General features: G+C 44.0%; 1 protein-coding gene across 1 annotated transcript; it reads left to right on the forward strand.

The window, feature by feature from the left end:
* The first annotated feature begins 13 nt into the window (after window positions 1-13).
* Window positions 14-23,513, forward strand: zdhhc16a (zDHHC palmitoyltransferase 16a). The gene is made up of 11 exons (XM_084157201.1): window positions 14-172; window positions 16,124-16,382; window positions 16,984-17,178; window positions 18,919-19,007; window positions 19,226-19,254; window positions 19,429-19,562; window positions 19,768-19,851; window positions 20,104-20,189; window positions 20,760-20,883; window positions 20,968-21,038; window positions 21,202-23,513. The coding sequence occupies exons 2-11, from the start codon at window positions 16,131-16,133 to the stop codon at window positions 21,302-21,304; spliced, it is 1,167 nt and encodes a 388-aa protein (XP_084013327.1). The 5' UTR covers window positions 14-172; window positions 16,124-16,130; the 3' UTR covers window positions 21,305-23,513.
* The last annotated feature ends 1,945 nt before the right edge of the window (window positions 23,514-25,458 follow it).

The raw sequence follows: 25,458 nt of genomic DNA on the forward strand, positions 1-25,458 counted from the left end.
ACCTTGCAGCACTGAGTCTGCGCAGTAAAGGAGAAGCGTTTGTGCTAAACGAAGCTCGCGCCAGTGTATCTCTCTTTCAATTATTCGCCTCCGGATAATTAAAACCTTCTTCAAATCGGTATAATGGACAGAGATAACACATTTATCGCGGGTGCCGTGCGATCCTAAAAAAGTGAGTAAATACATTGTGTATTTGTGCAATGGTAGCTAGAAAGCAGCATAAAACGCTATGTTACTGGTAGCTCATGACACTGCTGGTCAGTGCCAGTGGTCCTTTCATTTCAACTGATGATCTTTTGCAGACAGGGCGGTGAGGAAGAGAGAAGGTTGAGGAAGATGTCAGCGTTTAAATTGATATGAATGTATGCATATTATTGTTTAGTTATCTTTATAAACAGCCTTCAGTCCGTCGTCATAAACATATAACATTGTATCACAAAAAAGCTTGATTCTTTCTATGGCACTGGCAGATGGTTTAATAAAGAGGGGGATTAGGTGGTGGGCCATAAACTATCTGCTTTAGTTTTCGAGATGATCGATCACTGCCGAGGGAGGAGCTGGTTATTACATATTGTGTATATTTATTTCGGCCGAACACATTTCCGTTTGTTGGCAATGTCAATTATTACATTTCCCCCCCAAAATACTTACTTTTATGTTCACTAGCTGGAGGAAAAGGGTGCAACTGCGGTTCCTGCATTTGGGCATTCCTGCATCTGCAGGAACCCCTCTTTATACTTATATTGGTCCATTTTTAAGATAGGACTCCGGTACACAGGCGGGGGGCGCTTTAGTACAGTAGGTGGCGGTAATGCACCATACCATTGCCGATAAACCCCACAGAAGAAGAGGCGTGGTCAAAAGGGAAGAGGCCACACTTCTTAAACCCTTCCACCACATAGGCATGTCCTTGCAGCTCTGGTACGGGTAGCGGAATACTCTGGCAAATTCTTTAAAGGGCCAAAGTATGCCACGTCCAGTGGCTGCAGGACATGGGTGCAGTGTGGTGGAAGACAAAGAAGTATAACCCCTTCCCTTCTAGTTCCAAGATGGCGTAGCAGTGCGCTCGTGTTCTCTGTTGGTGTCTGTGTAAATTGCCTGTTTTTTGTATTTTTTTTGTTGTATTTTACGTATATATTTCCCTATCACACTTTTCATCCTTCTACTAAATATACTTTCCTGCAACCCGCCTCACTCACTCAATATGGAACGGATTCTATTATTTACTCACCTTTTATCTAGAATCTCCAGCTGAAACTAGCTAGCCAGCTAACTAGCTACTTGCTATTAGCCACCGTTAGCGGTTTTCACACAGAACATCTGATTTTCTGCTGGAATAACTGAATCACTGGACCTTAACACTGGATCGCAACTAGCTAGCCGCAACCGAATGGATGTTGCTGTAGGCTAATCACCTCTGCCCCCGAAGCAAGCACCAGTTAGCCTTGAGCTAGCCTCGAGCCAGGCCCATATCCCGGCTATCTACCTCTTTGTCTACCGGACGGGAATAGCCAGCTACCTAGCTACTTGCTATTAGCCACCGTTAGCGTTTTTTCACCATTGTCCGTGGCCTGCACTACCTACCAGCCAGCTCTAGCCTGGACTATTATCGGCCAGTTTGCACTGTCTGCACAGCGCGTTATCGACCCAGAACATATTGGATTTTCTGCCGGAATCACTGAATCACTGGACCTTTAACACCGGATCATCGCAACTAGCTAGCTGCAACCAAATGGATGTTGTTGTTGGCTAATCAGCCTTGAGCTAGCCTCGAGTCAGGCACATCTCCCGGCTATCTACCTCTCTGTCAACCGGACGGGACCTCCTAGAGTAGACACGGAGCCCCGCCGATCCATCATGACTGGTCTGCCGACGTAATCGTCTGTGGTTTCAACAGGCTTCCCGTTGCGACGACCACGAAGATCCATCTGCTAGCCCTGGCCCGCTAGCACATGCAAACAACAGCCGTACTTCCTGCTCGCTGTGCTGTAGCACCAATTCGAACTGCTCTCTGACTCACATATTGCTGTTCACTGGACCTTATGATCACTCAGCTGCACAGCTGATGCCTGCTGGACTGTTCCTATACACGGTACCCTGTCCTGTTTATCTGTTTAGCCTCAGCCCAAACTTTCATTGCCATTACCAGCTGTTTTCTTAGCTCTCTCTAATAACACCTGTGATTGCTTTATGCCTCTCTCCCATGTCAATATGCCTTGACTATTGCTGTTCCAGTTAGTTCTTGTTATACAATTTCACTGTAGAACCCCAAGTCCCTCTCAAACTGCCTCAAATAGCTCCTTTGTTCCACCCCCCATACACGCCGAGACCGGCTCAATCGGTGCCTCCAGTGATGCTATCTCTTTCATTGTTACCCAACGCTTAGGTTTACCTCCACTGTACTCATATCCTTCCAAATGGCATATTATTATTATTATTATTATATCCTTGTCTGTACATAATGCCCTGAATCTATTCTACAACGCCTGGAAATCTGCCCCCTTTATTCTCTGTACCCAACGCACTAGAAGACCAGTTCTTAAAGCATTTAGCCATATCCTTATTCTAGTCTTCCTCTGGTGATGTAGAGGATAACCCAGGCCCTGCAGCCCCCAGTATCACTCCTACTCCCCAGGAGCTATCATTTGTTGACTTCTGTAACCATAAAAGCCTTGGTTTTCTGCACATTAACATCAGAAGCCTCCTTCCTAAGTTTGAGTTATTCACTGCGTTAGCAGACTCCGCCAACCCTGATGTTCTAGCAGTGTCTGAATCCTGGCTTAGGAAGGCCACCAAAAATTCAGAAATGTCCATCCCCAACTACAACATTTTCCGTCTAGATAGAACTGCCAAATGGGTTGGAGTTGCAATCTACTGTAGAGAGAGCCTGCAGAGCTCTATCATACTATCCAGGTCTGTGCCCAAACAGTTTGAGCTCCTACTTCTAAAAATCCACCTTTCCAGAAATAAGTCTCTCACTGTTGCTGCTTGCTACAGACCCCCCTCAGCCCCCAGCTGTGCCCTGGACACCATATGTGAATTGGTTGCCCCCATCTATCCTCAGAGTTCGTACTGCTTGGTGACCTAAACTGGGATATGCTTAACACCCCGGCCATCCTACAATCCAAACTAGATGCCCTCAATCTCACACAAATTATCAAGGAACCTACCAGGTACAACCCTAAATTCGTAAACATGGGCACCCTCATAGATATCATCCTGACTAACTTACCCTCTAAATACACCTCCGCTGTCTTCAACCAGGATCTCAGCGATCACTGCCTTATTGCCTGCGTCCGTAACGGGTCCGCGGTCAAACGACCACCCCTCATCACTGTCAAACGCTCCCTAAAACACTTCAGTGAGCAGGCAAAGCCTCCTTCACTCATGCTGCCAAACATGCCCTCGTAAAACTGACTATCCTACCGATCCTTGACTTCGGCGATGTCATTTACAAAATAGCCTCCAACACTCTACTCAGCAAATTGGATGTAGTCTATCACAGTGCCATCCGTTTTGTCTCCAAAGCCCCATATACTACCCACCACTGTGACCTGTACGCTCTTGTTGGCTGGTCTTCACTACATATTCATCGCCAAACCCACTGGCTCCAGGCCATCTATAAATCACTGCTAGGCAAATCCCTGCCTTATCTTAGCTCATTGGTCACCATAGCAACACCCACCCGTAGTATGCGCTCCAGCAGGTATATCTCACTGGTCATCCCCAAAGCCAACACCTCCATTGGCCGCCATTCCTTCCAGTTCTCTGCTGCCAATGACTGGAACAAACTGCAAAAATCTCTGAAGCTGGAGACTCTTATCTCCCTCACTAACTTTAAGCATCAGTTGTCAGAGCACCTTACCGATCACTGCACCTGTACACAGCCCATCTGAAATTAGCCCGCCCAACTACCTCATCCCTATATTGTTATTTATTTTGCTCATTTGTACCCCAGTATCTCTATTTGCACATCATCTCTTGCACATGTATCGTTCCAGTGTTAATACTAATTGTAATTATTTTGCACGATGGCCTATTTATTGCCCTCCCCCCATACGCGCCGAGACCGGCTCAATTGGTGCCTCCAGTGATGCTATCTCTTTCATTGTTACCCAACGCTTAGGTTTACCTCAACTGTACTCATATCCTTCCATATCCTTTTCTGTACATAATGCCCTGAATCTTTTCTACAACGCCCGGAAATCTGCCCCCTTTATTCTCTGTACCCAACGCACTAGAAGACCAGTTCAAAAAAGCCTTTAGTCGTATCCTTATTCTACTCCTCCTCTGTTCCTCTGGTGATGTAGAGGCTAACCCAGGCCCTGCAGCCCCCAGTATCACTCCTACTCCCCAGGAGCTATCATTTGTTGACTTCTGTAACCGTAAAAGCCTTGGGTTATTGCACGTAAATATCAGAAGCCTCCTTCCTAAGTTTGAGTTATTCACTGCGTTAGCACACTCCACCAACCCTGATGTTCTAGCAGTGTCTGAATCCTGGCTTAGGAAGGCCACCAACAATTCTGAAATTTCCATCCCCAACTATAACATTTTCCGTCTAGATAGAACTGCCAAAGGGGGTGGAGTTAGCCTGCAGACCTCTATCATACTATCCAGGTCTTTGCCCAAACAGTTTGAGCTCCTACTTCTAAAAATCCACCTTTCCAGAAATAAATCTCTCACTGTTGCCGCTTGCTACAGACCCCCCTCAGCCCCCAGCTGTGCCCTGGACATATGTGAATTGATTGCCCCCCATCTATCCTCAGAGTTCGTACTGCTTGGTGACTTAAATTGGGATATGCTTAACACCCCGGCCATCCTACAATCTAAACTATATGCCCTCAATCTCACACAAATTATCAACCAACCTACCAGTTACAACCCTAAATCTGTAAACATGGGTACCCTCATAGATATCATCCTGACTAACTTACCCTCTAAATACACCTCTGCTGTCTTCAACCAGGATCTCAGCGATCACTGCCTTATTGCCTGCGTCCGTAACGGGTCCGCGGTCAAACGACCACCCCTCATCACTGTCAAACGCTCCCTAAAACACTTCAGTGAGCAGGCAAAGCCTCCTTCACTCATGCTGCCAAACATGCCCTCGTAAAACTGACTATCCTACCGATCCTTGACTTCGGCGATGTTATTTACAAAATAGCCTCCAACACTCTACTCAGCAAATTGGATGTAGTCTATCACAGTGCCATCCGTTTTGTCTCCAAAGCCCCATATACTACCCACCACTGTGACCTGTACGCTCTTGTTGGCTGGTCTTCACTACATATTCATCGCCAAACCCACTGGCTCCAGGCCATCTATAAATCACTGCTAGGCAAATCCCTGCCTTATCTTAGCTCATTGGTCACCATAGCAACACCCACCCGTAGTATGCGCTCCAGCAGGTATATCTCACTGGTCATCCCCAAAGCCAACACCTCCATTGGCCGCCATTCCTTCCAGTTCTCTGCTGCCAATGACTGGAACGAACTGCAAAAATCTCTGAAGCTGGAGACTCTTATCTCCCTCACTAACTTTAAGCATCAGTTGTCAGAGCACCTTACCGATCACTGCACCTGTACACAGCCCATCTGAAATTAGCCCGCCCAACTACCTCATCCCTATATTGTTATTTATTTTGCTCATTTGTACCCCAGTATCTCTATTTGCACATCATCTCTTGCACATCTATCATTCCAGTGTTAATACTAATTGTAATTATTTTGCACTATAGCCTATTTATTGCCTTACCTCCATAACTTGCTACATTTGCACACACTATATATATATATTTTGTTGTATTTTTGACTTTATGTTTTGTTTTACCCCATATGTAACTCTGTGTTGTTGTTTTTATCGCACTGCTTTGCTTTATCTTGGCCAGGTCGCAGTTGTAAATGAGAACTTGTTCTCAACTGGCTTACCTGGTAAAATAAAGGTGAAAAAATATATAAAAAAATAAAGTGCCGCCGCGAGCACCTCTGGGTCCATGTGGCTCTTGTGCCCATCGAAGAGGAGAAAGAGAGGGCGCTCCTTTTCTCTCTTTGCGTATTCTGACATTGAACTTAAGCATGAGAATGGCATCCTTAAAAAAAAAAGTACAGCGTGCTATTCACCCGCTATTCGTTTTGGGGTGGACTAAATGAAGGTATGGCGGAGGTGTGTCTACAGATACACTGTATTCTGACCTTGACTTAATGCCACCACCTTTACGCACGAGGAAACCATGAATAAGGCCTAGCGATCCTACCGGTTCCAAGTGAAAAAATAATCTACTTTGTTTTATCTAATAGAAATAACACCATTCTTCATGCACTGTAAATTACAACAGCTAGGTAAATTAGTAATCTGTTTGGATAAGGGAATTGTAAATACAATTAGTTGTTTTAGATCTATTTTACCTTATAATCGCCAGAGACAAATATGAAACCATTCATATGGCAGCAAACTAAAGCATAACATGTAAAGTTTATGAAATTCTGTGCCATTATGCAGAATTGAAATTGTACAGCCTTTTAACTTGCAGGGATGGGCACTCTCGAATGTCTTAATTATAGGCTACCCCGACTTTCTATGTTTCCTACTTCTATCATGTTAAATATTAGCCACTATCAGTATCGACCGTCAGTAGGCCTAATAAGCACACATATTCAACTGCCAATTTACTGTTAGTTCCCTTCAATTGGTATAGCCTACATTATCATTCCATTTAATTACTTTGTTTCGTTGACCTTAATTTGCTTCCTCTGTAAACGCTGTCACTGCTGTGTGGTTGTTGCTGAGGATCATTAGTAACGGTTGATAATATAAAAAAAGACATTTAGGCTAATTAAATCGTTATGGAGCGGAGTGCAGACCAAGCCATAAGAATTTGAACCCGACGCATGGCGCAATACTTGGCCGTGTCATCACACAGTTCCATGGTTAGTGCAGGCAATAGACGAGGGTATAGCCTACTATTGTACACTATTTTTCCTATTATAATTCTATGTACACTAATTTTCCAACATTACCATGGGTTGAAGAACTGTATGTGGCAATTTTCAGAATGAATCAAACCACCGTTTTCTTTCTTTCATGCGTAAAGGCTCTCCAACCCATTTTTTTTTGAGTGCCTAGGGTTCAGCCTAGCTAAATATATTATTGTTATACATTTGCGGGGATGACATTTGGAGATCCAAGCTATAGGCTTGGGTAGCGCCGAACCTACTGAGTTGATTTATGCGCAATATAATGTTTTAATTATACAGTGCATTCGGAACGTATTCTAACCCCTTTACTTTTTCCACATTTTGTTACGTTACAGCCTTATTGTAAAATTGATTAAATTAATTGTGTTCCTTATCAATGTACACACAATACCCCATAATGACAAAGCGAAAACCGGTTTTTAGAGATTTTTGCAAATTAATTGAAAGTAAAAAACAAATACCTTATTTACATAAGTATTCAGACCCTTTGCTATGAGACTCGAAATTGAGCTCAGGTGCATCCGGTTTCCATTGATCATCCTTGAGATGTTTCTACAACTTGATTGGAGGTCACCTGTAGTCAATTCAATTGATTGGACATGATTTGGAAAGACCTGTCAATATAAGGTCCCACTGTTGACATTACATGTCAGAGCAAAAACCAAGCTAGAGGTTGAAGGAATTGTCCTTAGAGCTCCGAGACAGGATTGTGTCGAGGCACAGATCTTGGGAAGGGTACTAAAACATGTCTGCAGCATTGAAGATCCGCAAGAACACAGTGGCCTCCATCATTCTTAAATGGAAGAAGTTTGGAACCACCAAGACTCTTCCTAGAGCTGGCCGCCCGGCCAAACTGAGCAATCAGGGGAGAAGGGCCTTGGTCAGGGAGGTGACCAAGAACCTGATGGTCACTGTGACAGAGCTCCAGAGTTCCTCTGTGGAGATGGGAGAACCTTCCAGAAGGACAACCATCTCTGCAGCACTCCACCAATCAGGCCTTTATGGTAGAGGGGCCAGACGGAAGCACCTCCTCAGTAAAAGGCACATGACAGCCCACTTGGAGTTTTCCAGAAGGCACCTAAAGGACTCTCAGACCATGAGAAACAAGATTATCTGGTCTGATGAAACCAATATTGAACTCTTTGGCCTGAATGCAAAGCGTCACGTCTGGAGGAAACCTGGCACCATCCCTACGGTGAAGCATGGTGGTGGCAGTATCATGCTGTGGGGATATTTTCAACGGCAGGGACTGGGAGACTAGTCAGGATCGAGGGAAAGATGAGCGGAGCAAGGTATAGAGAGATCCTTGATGAAACCTGCTCCAGAGCGGTTCACCTTCCAACAGGACAACGCTGGAGTGGCTTCGGGACAATTCTCTGAATGTCCTTGAGTGGCCCAGCCAGAGCCCAGACTTGAACCCGATCTAACATCTCTGGAGAGACCTGAAAATAGCTGTGCAGTGACGCTCCCCACGGGGGGCCAGTATGACAAATGTATGCACTCACTAACTGTAAGTCGCTCTGGATAAGAGCATCTGCTGAATTACTTAAATGTAATGTAATAACCTGACAGAGCTTGAGAGGATCTACAGAGAAGAAAGGGAGAAACTCCCCAAATACAGGTGGGCCAAGCTTGTAGTGTCATACCCAGGAAGACTCAAGGCTGTAATCGCTGCCAAAGGTGCTTAACAAAGTACTGAGTAAAGGGTCTGAATACTTATGTAAATGTGATATTTCAGATTTTTTATAAATGTGCAAAAAAATGAATACTGTTTTTGCTTTGTCATTATTTGGTATTGTGTGTAGATTGATAAGGGGGCAAAAAAACTATTTAATCAATTAAGGCTGCGGTTGTGAGGCAGGTTGGACGTACTGTCAAATTCTCTAAAATGACGTTGGAGGCAGCTTATGGTAGAGAAATTAACATTAAATTAACTGGCAACAGCTCTGGTGGATATTCCTGCAGTCAGCATTTTTAAAAATTTTAAATTTCACCTTTATTTAACCAGGTAAGCCAGTTGAGAACAAGTTCTCATTTACAACTGCGACCTGGCCAAGATAAAGCAAAGCAGTGCGATAAAAACAACACAGAGTTACATAGGGTAAAAAAAACATAAAGTCAAAAATACAACAGAAAATATATATACAGTGGTGCAAATGTAGCAAGTTATGGAGGTAAAGCAATAAATAGGCTATAGTGCAAAATAATTACAATAGTATTAACACTGGAATGCTAGATGTGCAAGAGATTATGTGCAAATAGAGATACTGGGGTGCAAAAGAGCAAAATAAATAACAATATAGGGATGAGGTAGTTGGGTGGGCTAATTTCAGATGGGCTGTGTACAGGTGCAGTGATCGGTAAGGTGCTCTGACAACTGATGCTTAAAGTTAGTGAGGGAGATAAGAGTCTCCAGCTTCAGAGATTTTTGCAATTCGTTCCAGTCATTGGCAGCAGAGAACTGGAAGGAATGGCGGCCAAAGGAGGTGTTGGCTTTGGGAATGACCAGTGAGATATACCTGCTGGAGCGCAGACTACGGGTGGGTGCTGCTATGGTGACCAATGAGCTAAGATAAGGCGGGGATTTGCCTAGCAGTGATTTATAGATGGCCTGGAGCCAGTGGGTTTGACGACGAACATGTAGTGAGGACCAGCCAACAAGAGCGTACAGGTCACAGTGGTGGGTAGTGTATGGGGCTTTGGAGACAAAACGGATGGCACTGTGATAGACTACATCCAGTTTGCTGAGTAGAGTGTTGGAGGCTATTTTGTAAATGACATCGCCGAAGTCAAGGATCGGTAGGATAGTCAGTTTTACGAGGGCATGTTTGGCAGCATGAGTGAAGGAGGCTTTGTTGCGAAATAGGAAGCCGATTCTAGATTTAACTTTGGATTGGAGATTCTTAATGTGAGTCTGGAAGGAGAGTTTACAGTCTAACCAGACACCTAGGTATGTGTAGTTGTCCACATACTCTAGGTCAGACCCGTCGAGAGTGGTGATTCTAGTCGGGTGGGCGGGTGCCAGCAGCGTTCGATTGAAAAGCATGCATTTAGTTTTACTAGTGTTTAAGAGCAGTTGGAGGCTACTGAAGGAGTGTTGTATGGCATTGAAGCTTGTTTGGAGGTTTGTTAACACAGTGTCCAATGAAGGGCCAGATGTATACAAAATGGTGTCGTCTACGTAGAGGTGGATCTGAGAGTCACCAGCAGCAAGAGCGACATCATTGATATACACAGAGAAAAGTGTCGGCCCAAGAATTGAACCCTGTGGCACCCCCATAGAGACTGCCATAGGTCCAGACAACAGGCCCTCCGATTTGACACACTGAACTCTATCTGAGAAGTAGTTGGTGAACCAGGCGAGGCAGTCATTTGAGAAACCAAGGCTATTTAGTCTGCCAATAAGAATGCGGTGGTTGACAGAGTCGAAAGCCTTGGCCAGGTCGATGAAGACGGCTGCACAGTACTGTCTATTATCAATCACGGTTATAATATCGTTTAGGACCTTGAGTGTGGCTGAAGTGTACCCATGACCAGCTCGGAAACCGGATTGCATAGCGGAGAAGGTACGGTGGTATTCGAAATGGTCGGTGATCTGTTTGTTAACTTGGCTTTCAAATACTTTTGAAAGGCAGGGCTGGATGGATATAGGTCTGTAGCAGTTTGGATCTAGAGTGTCACCCCCTTTGAAGAGGGGGATGACCGCGGCAGCTTTCCAATCTTTGGGGATCTCAGACGTTATGAAAGAGAGGTTGAACAGACTAGTAATAGGGGTTGCGACAATTTCGGCGGCTAGTTTTAGAAAGAAAGGGTCCAGATTGTCTAGCCCAGCTGATTTGTAGGGGTCCAGATTTTGCAGCTCTTTCAGAACATCAGCTGTCTGAATTTGTGTGAAGGAGAAGCAGGGGGGGGGCATGGGCAAGTTGCAGCGGAGGGTGCAGAGTTGGTGGCCGGGGTAGTGGTAGCCAGATGGAAAGCATGGCCAGCTGTAGCAAAATGCTTGTTGAAATTCTCGATTATTGTAGATTTATCGGTGGTGATAGTGTTTCCTAGCCTCAGTGCAGTGGGCAACTGGGAGGAAGTGCTCTTATTCTCCATGGACTTTACAGTGTCCCAAAACTTTTTGGAATTAGTGCTACAGGATGCAAATTTCTGTCTGAAAAAGTTAGCCTTTGCTTTCCTGACTGCTTGTGTATATTGGTTCCTAACTTCCCTGAAAAGTTACATATCACGGGGGCTATTTGATGCTAATGCAGTACGCCACAGGATGTTTTTGTGCTGGTCAAGGGCAGTCAAGTCTGAGGAGAACCAGGGGCTAAATCGGTTCTTAGTTCTGTATTTTTTGAATGGGGCATGTTTATTTAAGATTGAGAGGAAATTACTTTTAAGGAACAACCAGGCATCCTCTACTGACGGAATGAGATCTATATCCATCCAGGATACCTGGGCCAGGTCAATTAGGAAGGCCTACTCGCTAAAGTGTTTTAGGGAGCGTTTGACAGTGATGAGGGGTGGTCGTTTGACCGCGGACCCGTTACGGACGCAGGCAATAAGGCAGTGATCGCTGAGATCCTGGTTGAAGACAGCTGAGGTGTATTTAGAGGGTATGTTAGTCAGGATGATATCTATGAGGGTACCCATGTTTACAGATTTAGGGTTGTACCTGGTAGGTTCGTTGATAATTTGCGTGAGATTGAGGGCATCTAGTTTGGATTGTAGGATGGCCGGGGTATTACGCATATCCCAATTTAGGTCACCAATCAGTACGAACTCTGAGGATAAATGGGGGGCAATCAATTCACATATTCACAGGGCACAGCTGGGGGCTGAGGGGGGTCTGTAGCAAGCGGCAACAGTGAGAGACTTATTTCTGGAAAGGTGGATTTTTAGAAGTAGAAGCTCAAACTGTTTGGGCACAGACCTGGATAGTATGATAGAGCTCTACAGCTAGCTCTATCTCTACAGTAGATTGCAACTCCACCCCCTTTGGCAGTTCTATCTAGACGGAAAATGTTATAGTTGGAGATGGAAATTTCAGAATTTTTGGTGGCCTTCCTGAGCCAGGATTCAGACACTGCTAGAACATCAGGGTTGGCGGAGTGTGCTAACGCAGTGAATAACTCAAACTTAGGAAGTAGACTTCTGATATTTACGTGCAAGAAACCAAGACTTTTACGATTACAGAAGTCAGCAAATGATAGCGCCTGGGGAGTAGGAGTGATACTGAGGGCTGCAGGGCCTGGGTTAGCCTCTACATCACCAGAGGAACAGAGGAGGACTAGAATAAGGATACGGCTAAAAGCTTTAAGAACTGGTCTTCTAGTGCGTTGGGTACATAGAATAAAGGGGGCAGATTTCCGGGTGTTGTAGAAAAGATTCAGGGCATTATGTACAGACAAGGATATGGAAGGATATGAGTAAAGTGGAGGTAAACCTAAGCGTTGGGTAACAATGAAAGAGATAGCATCACTGGAGGCACCAATTGAGTCGGTCTCGGCGTGTATGGGGGGTGGGACAAAGGAGCTATCTAAGGCAGGTTTAGCTGGGCTGGGGGATCTACAGTGAAATAGTACAATTAGAAATAACCGAAACAACAATAAGCTAACCATGTTTGGGCTGAGGCTAAACATAAACAGGATGTAGTACCGTAAAAAGGAACAGTCCAGCAGACATCAGCTGTATAGCTGAGTTATCATAAGGTCCGGTGAACAGCAATAGGATAGTTCGGAGGCTGCTAAAGCACTAGCGAGTAAGAGGCCACGGCTAGCGTGTGCTAGCGGGCCGGGGCTAGCAGATGGGATCTTCGTGGTCGACGTCGTAACCACATCAGACGATTTCGTCGGCAGACCAGTCGTGTAGGATCGGCGGGGCTCCGTGTCAACACTAGGTGGTCCCGTCCGGTTGACAGAGAGGTAGATAGCCGGGAGATGGGCCTAGCTCAGGATGATTAGCCAGACCACAGCGTCCATTTTGTTGCAGCTAGCTGGTAGCGATGAATCCGGAGTTAAAGGTCCAGTGATTCAGTGATTCCGGCAGAAAAACTGATATGTTCTGGGTCGATAACGCGCTGTGCAGACTGGCCGAATAATAGTCCAGACTTGAGCTGGCTGGTGAGTGGTGCAGGCCACGGACAATGGTGAAAAACCACTAACGGTAGCTGATAGCAAGTAGCTAGTTAGCTGGCTACTCCCGTCCGGTACACCTAGAGGTAGATATGAGCCTGGATCTAGGCTAGCTCGAGGCTAACTGATGCTTGCATCGGGGGCAGTGGTGATTAGCCAGACAGCAACATCCATTCGGTTGCGGCTAGCTAGTTGCGATCCGGTGATTAATGTCCAGTGATTAAAATTAATCCCGCAGAAAAAAAAATCCAATGTTCTGGGTGAAATACCGCTAACTGTGGCTAATAGCAAGTAGCTAGTTAGCTGGCTAGCTAGTTTCAACTGGAGATTCTAGATAAAAGGTAAGTCAATAATAGAATCCGTTCCACATTGAGTGAGGCGGGTTGCAGGAAAGTATATTTTGTAGAAGGATGAAAAGTCTGATAGGGAAATATGTACGAAAAATACAAAAAAACAGGGTATTTACAGGCTATTTACAGACACACGACAAAAACAGAACTGCACTACTACGCCATCTTGGATGAAGCATGCATCTGTGGCATTGAGTTGTGTGACAAAACTGTACATATTAGTGGCCTTTTATTGTCCCCAGCACTAGGTGCACCTGTGTAATGATCATGCTGTTTAATCAGCTTCTTGATATTCCACACCTGTCAGGGGGATGGATTATCTTGACAAAGGATAAAATGCTCACTAACAGGGATGTAAACAAATTTGAGATAAATAAGCTTTTTGTGCGTATGGAATATTTCTGGGATCTTTTATTTCAGCTCATGAAAGATGGGACCAGCACTTTACATGTTGCATTTATATTTTTGTTCAGTGCATTTTTTTAAAACTCAGACACCTGTGACCCATTCAAAACCGTGGAGAACCGCTGATTTTAAACCACCTAATATACTCACATTCACTGAACATTTAGTATTTGAAACTAAAACATTCATTTCCCAACTGATTTCTCTATAATCCTACAGGCTCTTTTATCATTCTCCATACCTTATATTCTAATGCATCCAACATTATGCATGCCCACCATGGTATTGGGCAGCTGCTATTTGAGAACTCATCTGGTTTAGAAATCAAACTCTGGATATCTTATTGCAGAGCACATTGTACAACTGTTTTTAGAGAATATTGTGTTGCTAGGTATGCTATATGTGTAGGCTATGCCATATGTATTGGTTAATATGCATTTACAGCTTGTCATTCTTAAACCTCCATTCTAAACCTCTCTGCCAATAACCACTAGTTTTCAGTTTTCCCCACCCCACTCAGACCACTCCCAGTCAGTCCTAGTAAAATTATTTCTTGAGAAATGGCTCTTGCAAAGAAGCTATTTTTGTTACTTTTTGACCATTTTGATTGAGAACAATCACAGTAAGGTACTTACTTGTTACCCAGAAATTATTTGATATTGAGATTTTTAAAAAATGGCTTCATTGGGCCTTTAAGAACATCTGGATAGTATTGCAACAATGTAGCTAGCTCCATTCTTTAGGAATCTGTCATTATTGGCTGTGTCACACTCACTCTTGTGCTCCGCCCTGCTCATATCCCTTGATTGAAATCAGAGGAAGAGGCGAGAGGGTTTACTCCGCCCAAAATGTTGCCACGAAAATAAGACCACAATGTGAGGAATCTTTGCAACAACAAATGTAATTGCTAATTTTCTACGCAAGGCTTATTTGATCGAATATAAAAGTTTCCTGATGGTTAGGTTGTTATGAATGCACTGATATAAGTGGACGCACGTGGCATTTCGGCAACTTTGAAAAACAAACTTTATATCGGAGTTCTCATTGGCTTGAATGGCTTCACCTGATGTCCATCTTTAAGGACATGTATTTACATTGTTAGCGCGGTTGGAATGCAGAATAGCAAGAGTAGAGTTGCCGTAAATTAAGTGTCAGGATTTTTTTTTTTTTTACTGCAGTAGGCCTAGCAGTTGGTGGTTCAATCCCAAATCTACCCTATGCACTTGTCTGAGATGATTTGACAGGTGATAGCAATTTGGTAATAGGACCAACTTGCTCTCTGATAGGCTAGGTGGAAGTTTCACCATATTGCTTTGACCTATCAAATTATCTCAGATGTCCTCAAGTGCATTGGACGTAGGATCTAGGGATCGATTTGGGATTGGGCCGGTGATTTATAAATGTCAATTTGGCCTGTTTCCACATGATCCCTTTACTGAGTCCCCTTTCATTTGGACTGTTTAATCTAATCCTAAATTGGAATTATGGGTAGGCAGAAGGGCCAGCCGGCAGGTCCAACATATGCCGTTATTCCCAGGGAGCCAGGGGAATGTCGGAACATAGATCCCAACGTCATAATTTTTTATTTTATTTTATTTATTTCACCTTTATTTAACCAGGTAAACCAGTTGAGAACAAGTTCTCATTTACAACTGCGACCTGGCCAAGATAAAGCAAAGCAGTGCGATAAAAACAACAACACAGAGTTACATATGGGGTAAAAAAAAAAAAAAAAAAAAAAAAAAAAAAAAAAATACAACAGAAATACAATTAATATACAGTGTGCAAATTTAGCAAGTTATGGAGGTAAGGCAATAAAATAGGCTATAGTGCAAAATAATTACAATTTAGTATTAACACTGGAATGATGTGCAAGAGATGATGTGCAAATAGAGATACTGGGGTACAGATGAGCAAAATAAATAACAATATAGGGATGAGGTAGTTGGGCGGGCTAATTTCAGATGGGCTGTGTACAGGTGCAGTGATCGGTAAGGTGCTCTGACAACTGATGCTTAAAGTTAGTAAGGGAGATAAGTGTCTCCAGCTTCAGAGATTTTTGCAATTTGTTCCAGTCATTGGCAGCAGAGAACTGGAAGGAATAATTGCTACGTCCAGCCGAAGCCCAGAGAAGGAGTAGGCCTGAACCCGGAACCAATACCATTCCTTACACCCAAGTGGTCTTTGTAGCTCTGTGTAGTACATATAGTATTGTTCAGGCCTGTTTGTGTGTGTGTGTGTGTATACCTTCATCCCTGTGTGTGTGTTTCAGGAGTAGAATGCGGCCGTGCCCCACCTTCCTGCTGGTGCTGCTGCGCTGGATGCGGTTGCGCGTGTGTGCCAGATGGTGGCGCTACAGCAATGGCAACAACAGCAGACTACCGCTGTGTGTGAGGCAGAGATGGGTCTACCTCAGACTGATGGTTAACTCCCTCTGTTACAACTCCCTCACCAACTCTGATGTCGTCATGGACTCACTGATGGAACCCATCTTCTGGATGGTGGACCTACTCACCCGCTGGTTCGGGGCGGTAAGTGTGTGTGTCAGAGAAAGAGAGATAGATAGTTGTACAGATGTTCCTGCTCATGAAACAATGTATCCTTCACTTAAAGAGATTCTCTGGTTCTTTTGTATACTTTTTAGCCAGTAGTTCTGAAAGTAGCGCTCACGAGCCAAAAGTAGTCCCTGAAAATGGCATACTCCGTCAAATTATGTGCAGATATGTGCACCACGTCATTGCGCTCTCTCTTGCTCTGCTGTGGGTGCATGATATACCTCTTGCTAGCTGTCACTTATATGGCGATGGGCGGAAGCTCATTGGTTGAAATCAAATTGCTAGGGGGTGGGCCCATCTGGGGGCAAATGTAGGGAAAATGGTACAGCACATCTTTCAGAAAAACAGTTGTTTTCAAACTAGGGATTTCGTGATTAATTGAGGTAAGACTAATTATGCTCATAGATTATGCATGTATGAACTACACATTGACACATCCAGCCCAAAGCGGGCGGTTTAAAAAATACTAAGTAGTCGCCAAAGTTCCGGATCATGTCTTTAATTACCCTCCCTCTCTCTCTCTCGCTCTCTCTTCTCTCTCTCTCTCTCCCTTCTCTCTCTTTCTCCATCTCTCCAGGTGTTTGTGTGTCTGGTAGTGATATTGACCAGTTCTATCCTGCTGATAGCCTATGTGGGTCTGCTGCCCCTGATCCTCAACACCTACTCTCCACCCTGGATAGTCTGGCACATCGGTTATGGACACTGGAACCTCGTCATGATCGTCTTCCACTACTATAAAGCCACCAAGACCGCCCCAGGATACCCCCCTACGGTGCAGACAGACACACACACACACACACACACACACACACACACACACAGTACCAGTCAAAAGTTTGGACACCTACTCATTCCAGGGTTTTTCTTTATTTTTACTATTTTCTACATTGTAAAATAATAGTGAAGACATCAAAACTTTGAAATAACACATATGGAAGTAACCCAAAAAGTGTTAAGTCATGTGGTAACCCAAAAAGTGTTAAACAAATCAAAATATATTTTATATTTGAGATTCTTCAAAGTAGCCACCCTTTGCCTTGATGACAGCTTTGCACACTCTTTGCATTCTCTCAACCAGCTTCACCTGGAATGCTTTTCCAACAGTCTTGAAGGAGTTCCCACATATGCTGAGCACTTGTTGGCTGCTTTTCCTTCACTCTGCGGTCCAACTCATCCCAAACCATCTCAATTGGGTTGAGGTCGGGGGATTGTGGAGGCCAGGTCATCTGATGCAGCACTCCATCACTCTCCTTCTTGGTAAAATAGCCCTTACACAGCCTGGAGGTGTGTTGGGTCATTGTCCTGTTGAAAAACAAATGATAGTCCCACTAAGCGCAAACCAGATGGGATGGCGTATCGTTGCAGAATGCTGTGGTAGCCATGCTGGTTAAGTGTGCCTTGAATTCTAAATAAATCACAGACAGTGTCACCAGCAAAGCACCATCACACCTCCTCCACCGTGCTTCACGGTGGGAATCACACATGCGGAGATCATCCGTTTACCTACTCTGCGTCTCACAAAGACATTGCGGTTGGAACCAAACATCTCAAATTTGGACTCATCAAACCAAAGGACAAATTTCCACCGGTCTAATGTCCATTGCTCGTGTTTCTTGGCCCAAGAAAGTATCTTCTTCTTATTGGTGTCCTTTGGTAGTGGTTTCTTTGCAGCAATTCGACCATGAAGGCCTGATTCCTGCAGTCTCCTCTGAACAGTTGATGTTGAATTGTGTCTGTTACTTGAACTCTGTGAAGCATTTATTTGGGCTGCAATTTCTGAGGCTGGTAACTCTAATGAACTTATCCTCTGCAGCAGAGGTAACTCTGGGTCTTCCTTTCCTGTGGCGGTCCTCATGAGAGCCAGTTTCATCATAGCACTTGATGGTTTTTGCGACTGCACTTGAAGAAACTTTCAAAGTTCTTGACATTTTCCGGATTGACTGACCTTCATGTCTTAAAGTAACGATGGACTGTCGTTTCTCTTTGCTTATTTGAGCTGTTCTTTCCATAATATGGACTTGGTCTTTTACCAAATAGGGCTATCTTCTGTATACCAACCCTACCTTGTCACAACACAACTGATTGCCTCAAATGCATTAAGAAGGAAAGAAATTCACAAATTAACTTTTAACAAAGTACACCTGTTAATTGAAATGCATTCCAGGTGACTACCTCATGAAGCTGGTTGAGAGAATGCCAAGATTGTGCAAAGCTGTCATCAAGGCAAAGGGTGGCTACTTTGAAGAATCTCAAATATAAAATATATTTTGATTTGTTTAACACTTTTTGGGTTACTACATGACTTAACACTTTTTGGGTGACTTCCATATGTGTTATTTCATAGTTTTGATGTCTTCACTATTATTTTACAATGTAGAAAATAGTAAAAATAAAGAAAAACCCTGGAATGAGTAGATGTGTCCAAACTTTTGACTGGTACTTTATACACACACATATACACACACACACACACACAGGTGTAATAGAGATCTATGTGTTGTGTTTATTCCAGGTAAAGAATGACATTCCGTTTGTGTCCGTGTGTAAGAAGTGTATCATCCCCAAACCAGCCAGGACTCACCACTGTGGCATCTGCAACACGTAAGACAAACTCAAGTTGCCCCTAACCACAGATCTATGATCAGATGACCCTATCCCCTATCCTAACCATAACCAATAGTGTGAGGAAATATCTGACCCTGGGCCAGTGGTACGGGAATAACTTATACTTTTACTTACTCGATTAGAACTCATAACCCTGCTACAGTATGGTAGCGTTGTAGATGGCCAACGTTAACATGACATCTTCTACTTCACAGGTGCATTCTGAAAATGGATCATCATTGTCGTATCCTTTAAATGGAGTTGGAGAGTAGCTACATCTTTTACAAGAATGTCTGTTAGGCACAAGAATGAAGACAAAATCACAGGATATAAAAAATTACAACACTTGACAATGTGTACTATTTTGAGGATGGGTGTTAGTGTTTTTGGTTTTCTCCTTAACTACTGTTCCCCCCAGCGTGGCTGAATAACTGTGTCGGCCATTTTAACCAGCGCTATTTCTTCTGCTTCTGTCTCTCCATGACCCTGGGCTGTGTCTACTGCAGCATCAGTGGCCGGAACCTCTTCCTAGATGCTTATAGTGCTATAGAGGTACACACACACACGCTTACAAACTCTTTGAGAGAGACCTGAGTCTGCTGATCTGCTATCTCCTCCATTGTGGGGCTTCTATTGTTGAGAGGGTCATGGTCTACTTTAACCATCTCTGTGTTCAGTTTTAACTCTTGAAGTGTTTCTTCTGTTTGTCTCCTAACGCTTGGTTGTCTGTGTGTGTGTTTTTGTATTGTCCACATAGCGCTTCAAACACATGGACTTGGATAAATCAGGTGTCCCGGTGACAGGGATGGGGCAACTCATAGGAATCTTACCTCCTGGGCAGGTAGTACACACACACCCTGCCCCTTCCACGTCATTCTGCTTCTCGTAGTTACTTTCTTGTTCTTAGTGATGGCAGTTCAATGGATGACTTAGATTTAAAGAGTGATATTGTTAATACGATCTTTGATCTTGTATTATGCTTATTATTGCATACTCATAAAACCGGTGACTTAAGCACAACCTCTGGGTCCCGACTAGGATATGTTTTCCTGTTTAGGTGTTTGTATGACCTCTGTATGTTGTTATCAATCAGAGCACCTACCAGACCCCTCCTCCTCCCTACACGTTCAGAGACAAGATGTTCCACAAGAGTATCATCTACATGTGGGTGTTAACCAGGTGAGATCTACTTCACAATATTACTGTTATTATTACTGTATTTTAATTAGTTTACCACAGTGATCTTTAAAGCTGCAATATGTAACTTTTTGGGTGACCTGACCATATTCACATAGAAATGGTAGATATAGATCTGTCATTCTCATTGAAAGCAAGTCTAAGAAGCAGTAGATACGTTCTATGTGAGCTATTTCTATGCTTCCTGTTCTTCCCGTTTAGTTTTTGTGTCTTCTACTTTCGGTTTTGTACACCAGTTTCAAACAGCTGAAAAAATAATATTTTTGGTTATGGAAAATATTTTTCACAGTGGTTTAGATGCTACAATGATTATCTACACTATACCTGCTTGTTTTGTCACATTAACTGAAATTAGGCGGGGGAAAAAAAAGGAAATGGCGGAGTGATTTCTGCATAGTGCACCTTAAAAAAAAATATATATATATATATGTTTTTTTAAAGTTCCAATTTAAAAGCACATTATTTCCCCGTGATGATAGAACCTCAGCCTCACAGTACCGTGTGTGTTGTCATTGGCTGTTTGTCCTAAAAAACAGTGATTGGTCATTTTAGCACTGTGGCTGTAGCTCTGGGGGGGCTGACTATCTGGCACGCAGTGCTGATATCCCGAGGAGAGACCAGCATAGAGAGACACATCAACAACAAGGAGACTGAACGCATGGCCAAACGTGGCAAGGTGAGGACACACACACACACACACAACTACTCTTACAGTTGGTGGACACAAGCTATTCAAACTGTATTCTCCTCTTTCTCCCAGGTGTACAAGAACCCATTTAACTATGGCAGACTGAACAACTGGAAAGTCTTCTTTGGTGTGGAGAAGAGAAGGTTAGTTAGATGCTTGTCACCAAGCAGTGTGAAGATCTGTTGATCTGTGCAGATATTTAACGCGCAGATATTTTTGTGACTGTTGTGGTCAGAAATAAAACACTATTAATAAATATTATATTGTATTTAGTTGTGGTAACCTCTGCCTCTCTTCTCTCTCCAGTCATTGGCTGACGCGAGTCCTCCTGCCCTCTGGACATGCCCCCTATGGGAACGGCCTGACCTGGGACATCTATCCAATCAGAAAAGACATGATTCCCGTCTGAGACAAATAGAAAAGAACTGACTTGAGACATCTACCCAATGAAGAAACACCTGATGGCTATCTGACCCCTGACCCCACAGACTCTGTCCACAGAGAAAACTACATCTCCCAGCGGCCCCTGCTCCCTACAGGTGCTGAAGTCCATTGACCAGGTTCTATAGACGAGAAGTTGAGGTCTGAGCTGGAGAGTGAATACTCAGAGGACTACAGGGATGGCCAACAGGGAAGAGATGGGGAATGTTTGCTGCTCCCAAGTTAAACAAACCTGGTCATTTCCATGTAAAAGGACCCATGAGCACCAACATATGATGTTCATAGGAGCATGTCAAATTGGGTGTCAAATAAAAGCTAAGAGTCTATATTTTTGAGAAATGAATGCATATAGAAATGTTTAAACCATTTCCCATCGTAAAAATTAGGAATAACAAACGCTTTGATTTCTTGTCAGATGGAAAAGGGGTCTTAGAAAACATCTACCAGAAAAAGTCTTAAAATGTATTAGAAATGCATCAAAATATAATGATGTTGAAGTAAAGACCCCTGCCAAGTAATAGCAACAATTGAGTTTAGGAAAAAAATGTCTGCCTTCTGTAAGTTTAAGAAACATTGCCTTTTGCCTTGAAATTCCGTTACCAAAAACCTACATATCTTTAAGATATTTTCAAATTTCTCTCCTTTACTTGTTACTCCTTCCAGAAGTAACAAGTAAAGGTAGAACTATCAATTAGTGATAGTTTTTACTTATATCAATTTTGTTTATGAATTATTAAGGGATTAAAACTCGAAATTCTGTTACCAAATCGGTAACAGAATTTCTGCAATTGAATTGGCTACAATTGGAAATCATAGTAGTCACAAACCACAGTTGGGTTACCTGCTACAGTCCTCCCTTCCACTGGCATACTGTTATGTTCAGCTGATAACTGGTTTCTTTCTGTCTAGTGGCCAAAGCAAGAGTGAAAAGTCTGGACATCTCTCTCTCGCTCGCTCCTCTTTCCTCTCTCTCGTAACCTCTTCCTGCTTTTACTGACACCTACCCATGAGTACCCTCTCTTTCCATTTACTGTAACCAGCCTCCTCACCCACTGAGCATCGGACGTCCATGGACGTAAAAAGTAGTTAAAATTTGGTTCATTGCGCCCTGGCCTTGATTTCATTGCCCACAGATGTTTTTTGGTCCGGTCCAGACCAGCCTTGATTTCAACGTCCACAGACGTCTGGACAGGCCTTCATTTGACCCAAACATAGTGTTTCACAAGTTTGGACAGTACAGTAGAATCCATTAAAGAAAAGTATAGTTCAGTACATTACTGCACAGTAGATAGAGTACAGTATAGTTCAGTACAGTGAAGAAAAGTAGAGTTCAGTACAGTACACAGTAGAGCACACAAGTTGATTACACTAATGTACTGAACTATAATGTACTGAACTATACTATACTCTACTTGACTGTACTGTACTGAACTCTACTGTTCTAAATTTTTTTACATTTTAGTCATTTAGCAGACGCTCTTATCCAGAGCGACTTACAGTTAGTGAGTGCATACATTTTCATACTGTACTGTACCGTTCTGTACTGTACTCTACTGTATTCTATGATTGGTTCAGATTTGGTCCGGACCAACCAGATTTGGTGGTGTAGCTCATTAAAATAATAGCCAGTGTGTAGAATAATACCCAAGTATGCAAAGAAGGATATTGCATATTTCTACCTTTGGTCTACCTATTTAGGATACATCACCATCAACAGAATGACATTCATATCCATAATTATGCATTTCTGTGTAGTACAGATCAGGGACCCATGATGAAATTCCGTTAACAGGTGTAAATCCATTTAACTTATAAATAGATTTTTTTCAAACTCAAGTTGTTATGTCATAGCTGACACCCTATTCTTTCTGCAGACATCTTTGAATCTTAATTGTGGTCATATAAAGAACTGAGGGCGATTTTAATGAAATTCTGTTACCAAACTTTGCACCTGCACAGTTCTTCCAGTAAGTGTGTTTTTGTAAAATGTTCAGTGTAAATTGTTAAAAGTAGTCCTTGTGCATAGATGTGTATGGTTTGTTAAACTTTGGAATCCAGTGTAAAATCTGAGTCTCAGCGCAATTCTGTTACCGTGGAATTACCCCCCTACAAAATGTTTCAACCCTGGTCCTGGCACTTGGTTTTGGGCTTGCGTAATAAAGGCCTACCACACTCCGGTACTTGTTTTTGTTGTTTTTCTATGTGGGGAGGGTCAGGTGAGAAGGGGATGGAAGGGGGGTGCTGTGCGATTATTAAAGATACTCTTTAAAAAGGTAGGGTTCTACATTTTTTGGGAAGATGGGCAGGGACTCTGCTGACCTAGCTTCAGGGGGAAGCTGGTTCCAACATTGGGGTGCCAGAGCAGAGAAGAGCTTGGACTGGGCTGAGCGGGAGCTGCCCTCCAGTAGGGGTGGGAGGGCCAAAAGACCAGAGGTGGCAGAACGGAGTGCTCGAGTTGGGGTGTAGGGTTTGAGCATAGGCTGAAGGTAGGGAGGGGCAGTTCCTCTTGCTGCTCTGTGGTCTTGTAGTGGATGCGAGCTTAGACTGGAAGCCAGTGGAGTGTGCGGAGGAGCAGGGTGACTTGGGGGAACTTGGGAAGGTTGAACACCAGGCGGGCTTCGGCGTTCTGGGGGGGGGGGTCTTTGAGCGGAAGAAGTCTTTGAGCGGGCAGGCCTTCCCTGGGAGGAAGAGCAGTTCCGTCTTCTCGAGGTTGAGGTGGTGGGCCAAGCTGAGATATCTGCCAGGCACGCAGAGATGCGTGTTGCCACCTGGGTGTCAGAAGGGGGGAAGGAGAAAAGTAGTTGTGTCATCCGCATAGCAATGATAGACCATGTGAGGATATGATAGAACCGAGTGACTTGGTGTATAGAGAGAAGAGGAGAAGGCCTAGAACCGAGCCCTGGGGGACACCAGTCATGAGAGAATGTGGTGCAGACTCAGATCCTCTCCACGTCACCTGGTAGGAGCGGCCTGCCAGGTAGGATGCAATCCAAGAGGGTGCGGAGCCTGAGACTCCCAGCCCTGAGAGGGTGGAGGGGAGGATCTGATGGTTCACGGTGTCAAAGGCAGCGGATAGATAGAGATTTTGCTTTGGCAGTTCAGAGATCTTCTGTGACACAGAGAAGAGCAGTCTCGGTTGAGTGAACCGTCTTGAAACCTGACTGGTTCGGGTCAAAATAAAGAAGGGATACCGGTCTGTAGTTTTTGAAGTCAGAGGAGTCTAGTGTTGGTTTCTTGAGAAGGGGAGCAACTCGGGCCATTTTTAAATCAGAGGGGACGCAGCCAGTGGTGAGGAAGTGAGGAATGGGAGAAGGTCTCCAGAGATGGTCTGGAGAAGGGCGGAGGGGATGGGGTCAAGCGGGCAGGTTGTTGGGCGTCCGGACCTCACTAGTCAGGATTTCATCTGGGGAGAAAGAGGTCAAGGTGTAGGGTAGTTCTGTGTGAGTGGGACCAGTGGACTCAATAGGCTGAGTGAATGAGGAGCGGATGTTCACAACCTTTTTTTCAAAGTGGTTGACAAAGTCGTCTGCAGAGAGGGAGGAGGGAGGGGCAGGTGGAAAATAGTTTATTGGGTTAGAGGCAGTAGCTTGAAATGTAGAGTGATAGAAAGTGGCTTTAGCAGCAGATACAGAGGAAGAGAAGGTAGAGAGGAGGGAGTGGAAGGCTAATAGGTCCTCCAGAAGTTTAGTTTTCCTCCATTTTTGCTCAGCTGCCCGCAGACCTGTTCTGTAAGCTCGCAATGAGTCACTCAGCAGGAGGGGAGGGCCCGGCCAGGAGGAAAGGGGACAGTGCGAGTCATAGGATGAGGATAGGGAGAAGAGTAGGGTTGAGGGGCAGAATCAGGAGGGAGAAGGATTTAGCAGAAGGAAGAGATTAGTGGGAGAGAGAGAGAGCGCATGGCCATCTGGGTAGGGGCTGAGTGGCTAGGGTTGGAGGAAAGGGAGACAGAAAAGGAAACAAAGTAGTGATCAGAGACCTGGAGCGGGGTTGCAGTGAGATTAGTAGGCGAACAGCCTCTAGTAAAGATGAGGTCAAGCATATTGCCTGCCTTATGAGTGGGAGGGGACTGGGCAAGAGAGAGTTGGAAAGAAATGAATCGAAGGCAGACGTTGGGAGGTTGAA

The sequence above is a fragment of the Coregonus lavaretus genome, assembly GCF_964263955.1.
Source record: "Coregonus lavaretus genome assembly, chromosome: 1".
Taxonomy (NCBI): Eukaryota; Metazoa; Chordata; class Actinopteri; order Salmoniformes; family Salmonidae; genus Coregonus; species Coregonus lavaretus.

What these genes read in the sequence shown, in the direction of transcription:
- zdhhc16a (XM_084157201.1), top strand. Translation starts at nt 16,131, where the DNA reads ATGCGGCCGTGCCCCACCTTCCTGCTGGTGCTGCTGCGCTGGATGCGG. An exon ending in TACATGTGGGTGTTAACCAG is followed by an intron (nt 20,190 to 20,759) that starts GTGAGATCTACT and finishes TGGTCATTTTAG; the next exon opens with CACTGTGGCTGTAGCTCTGG. An exon ending in TTTGGTGTGGAGAAGAGAAG is followed by an intron (nt 21,039 to 21,201) that starts GTTAGTTAGATG and finishes TTCTCTCTCCAG; the next exon opens with TCATTGGCTGACGCGAGTCC.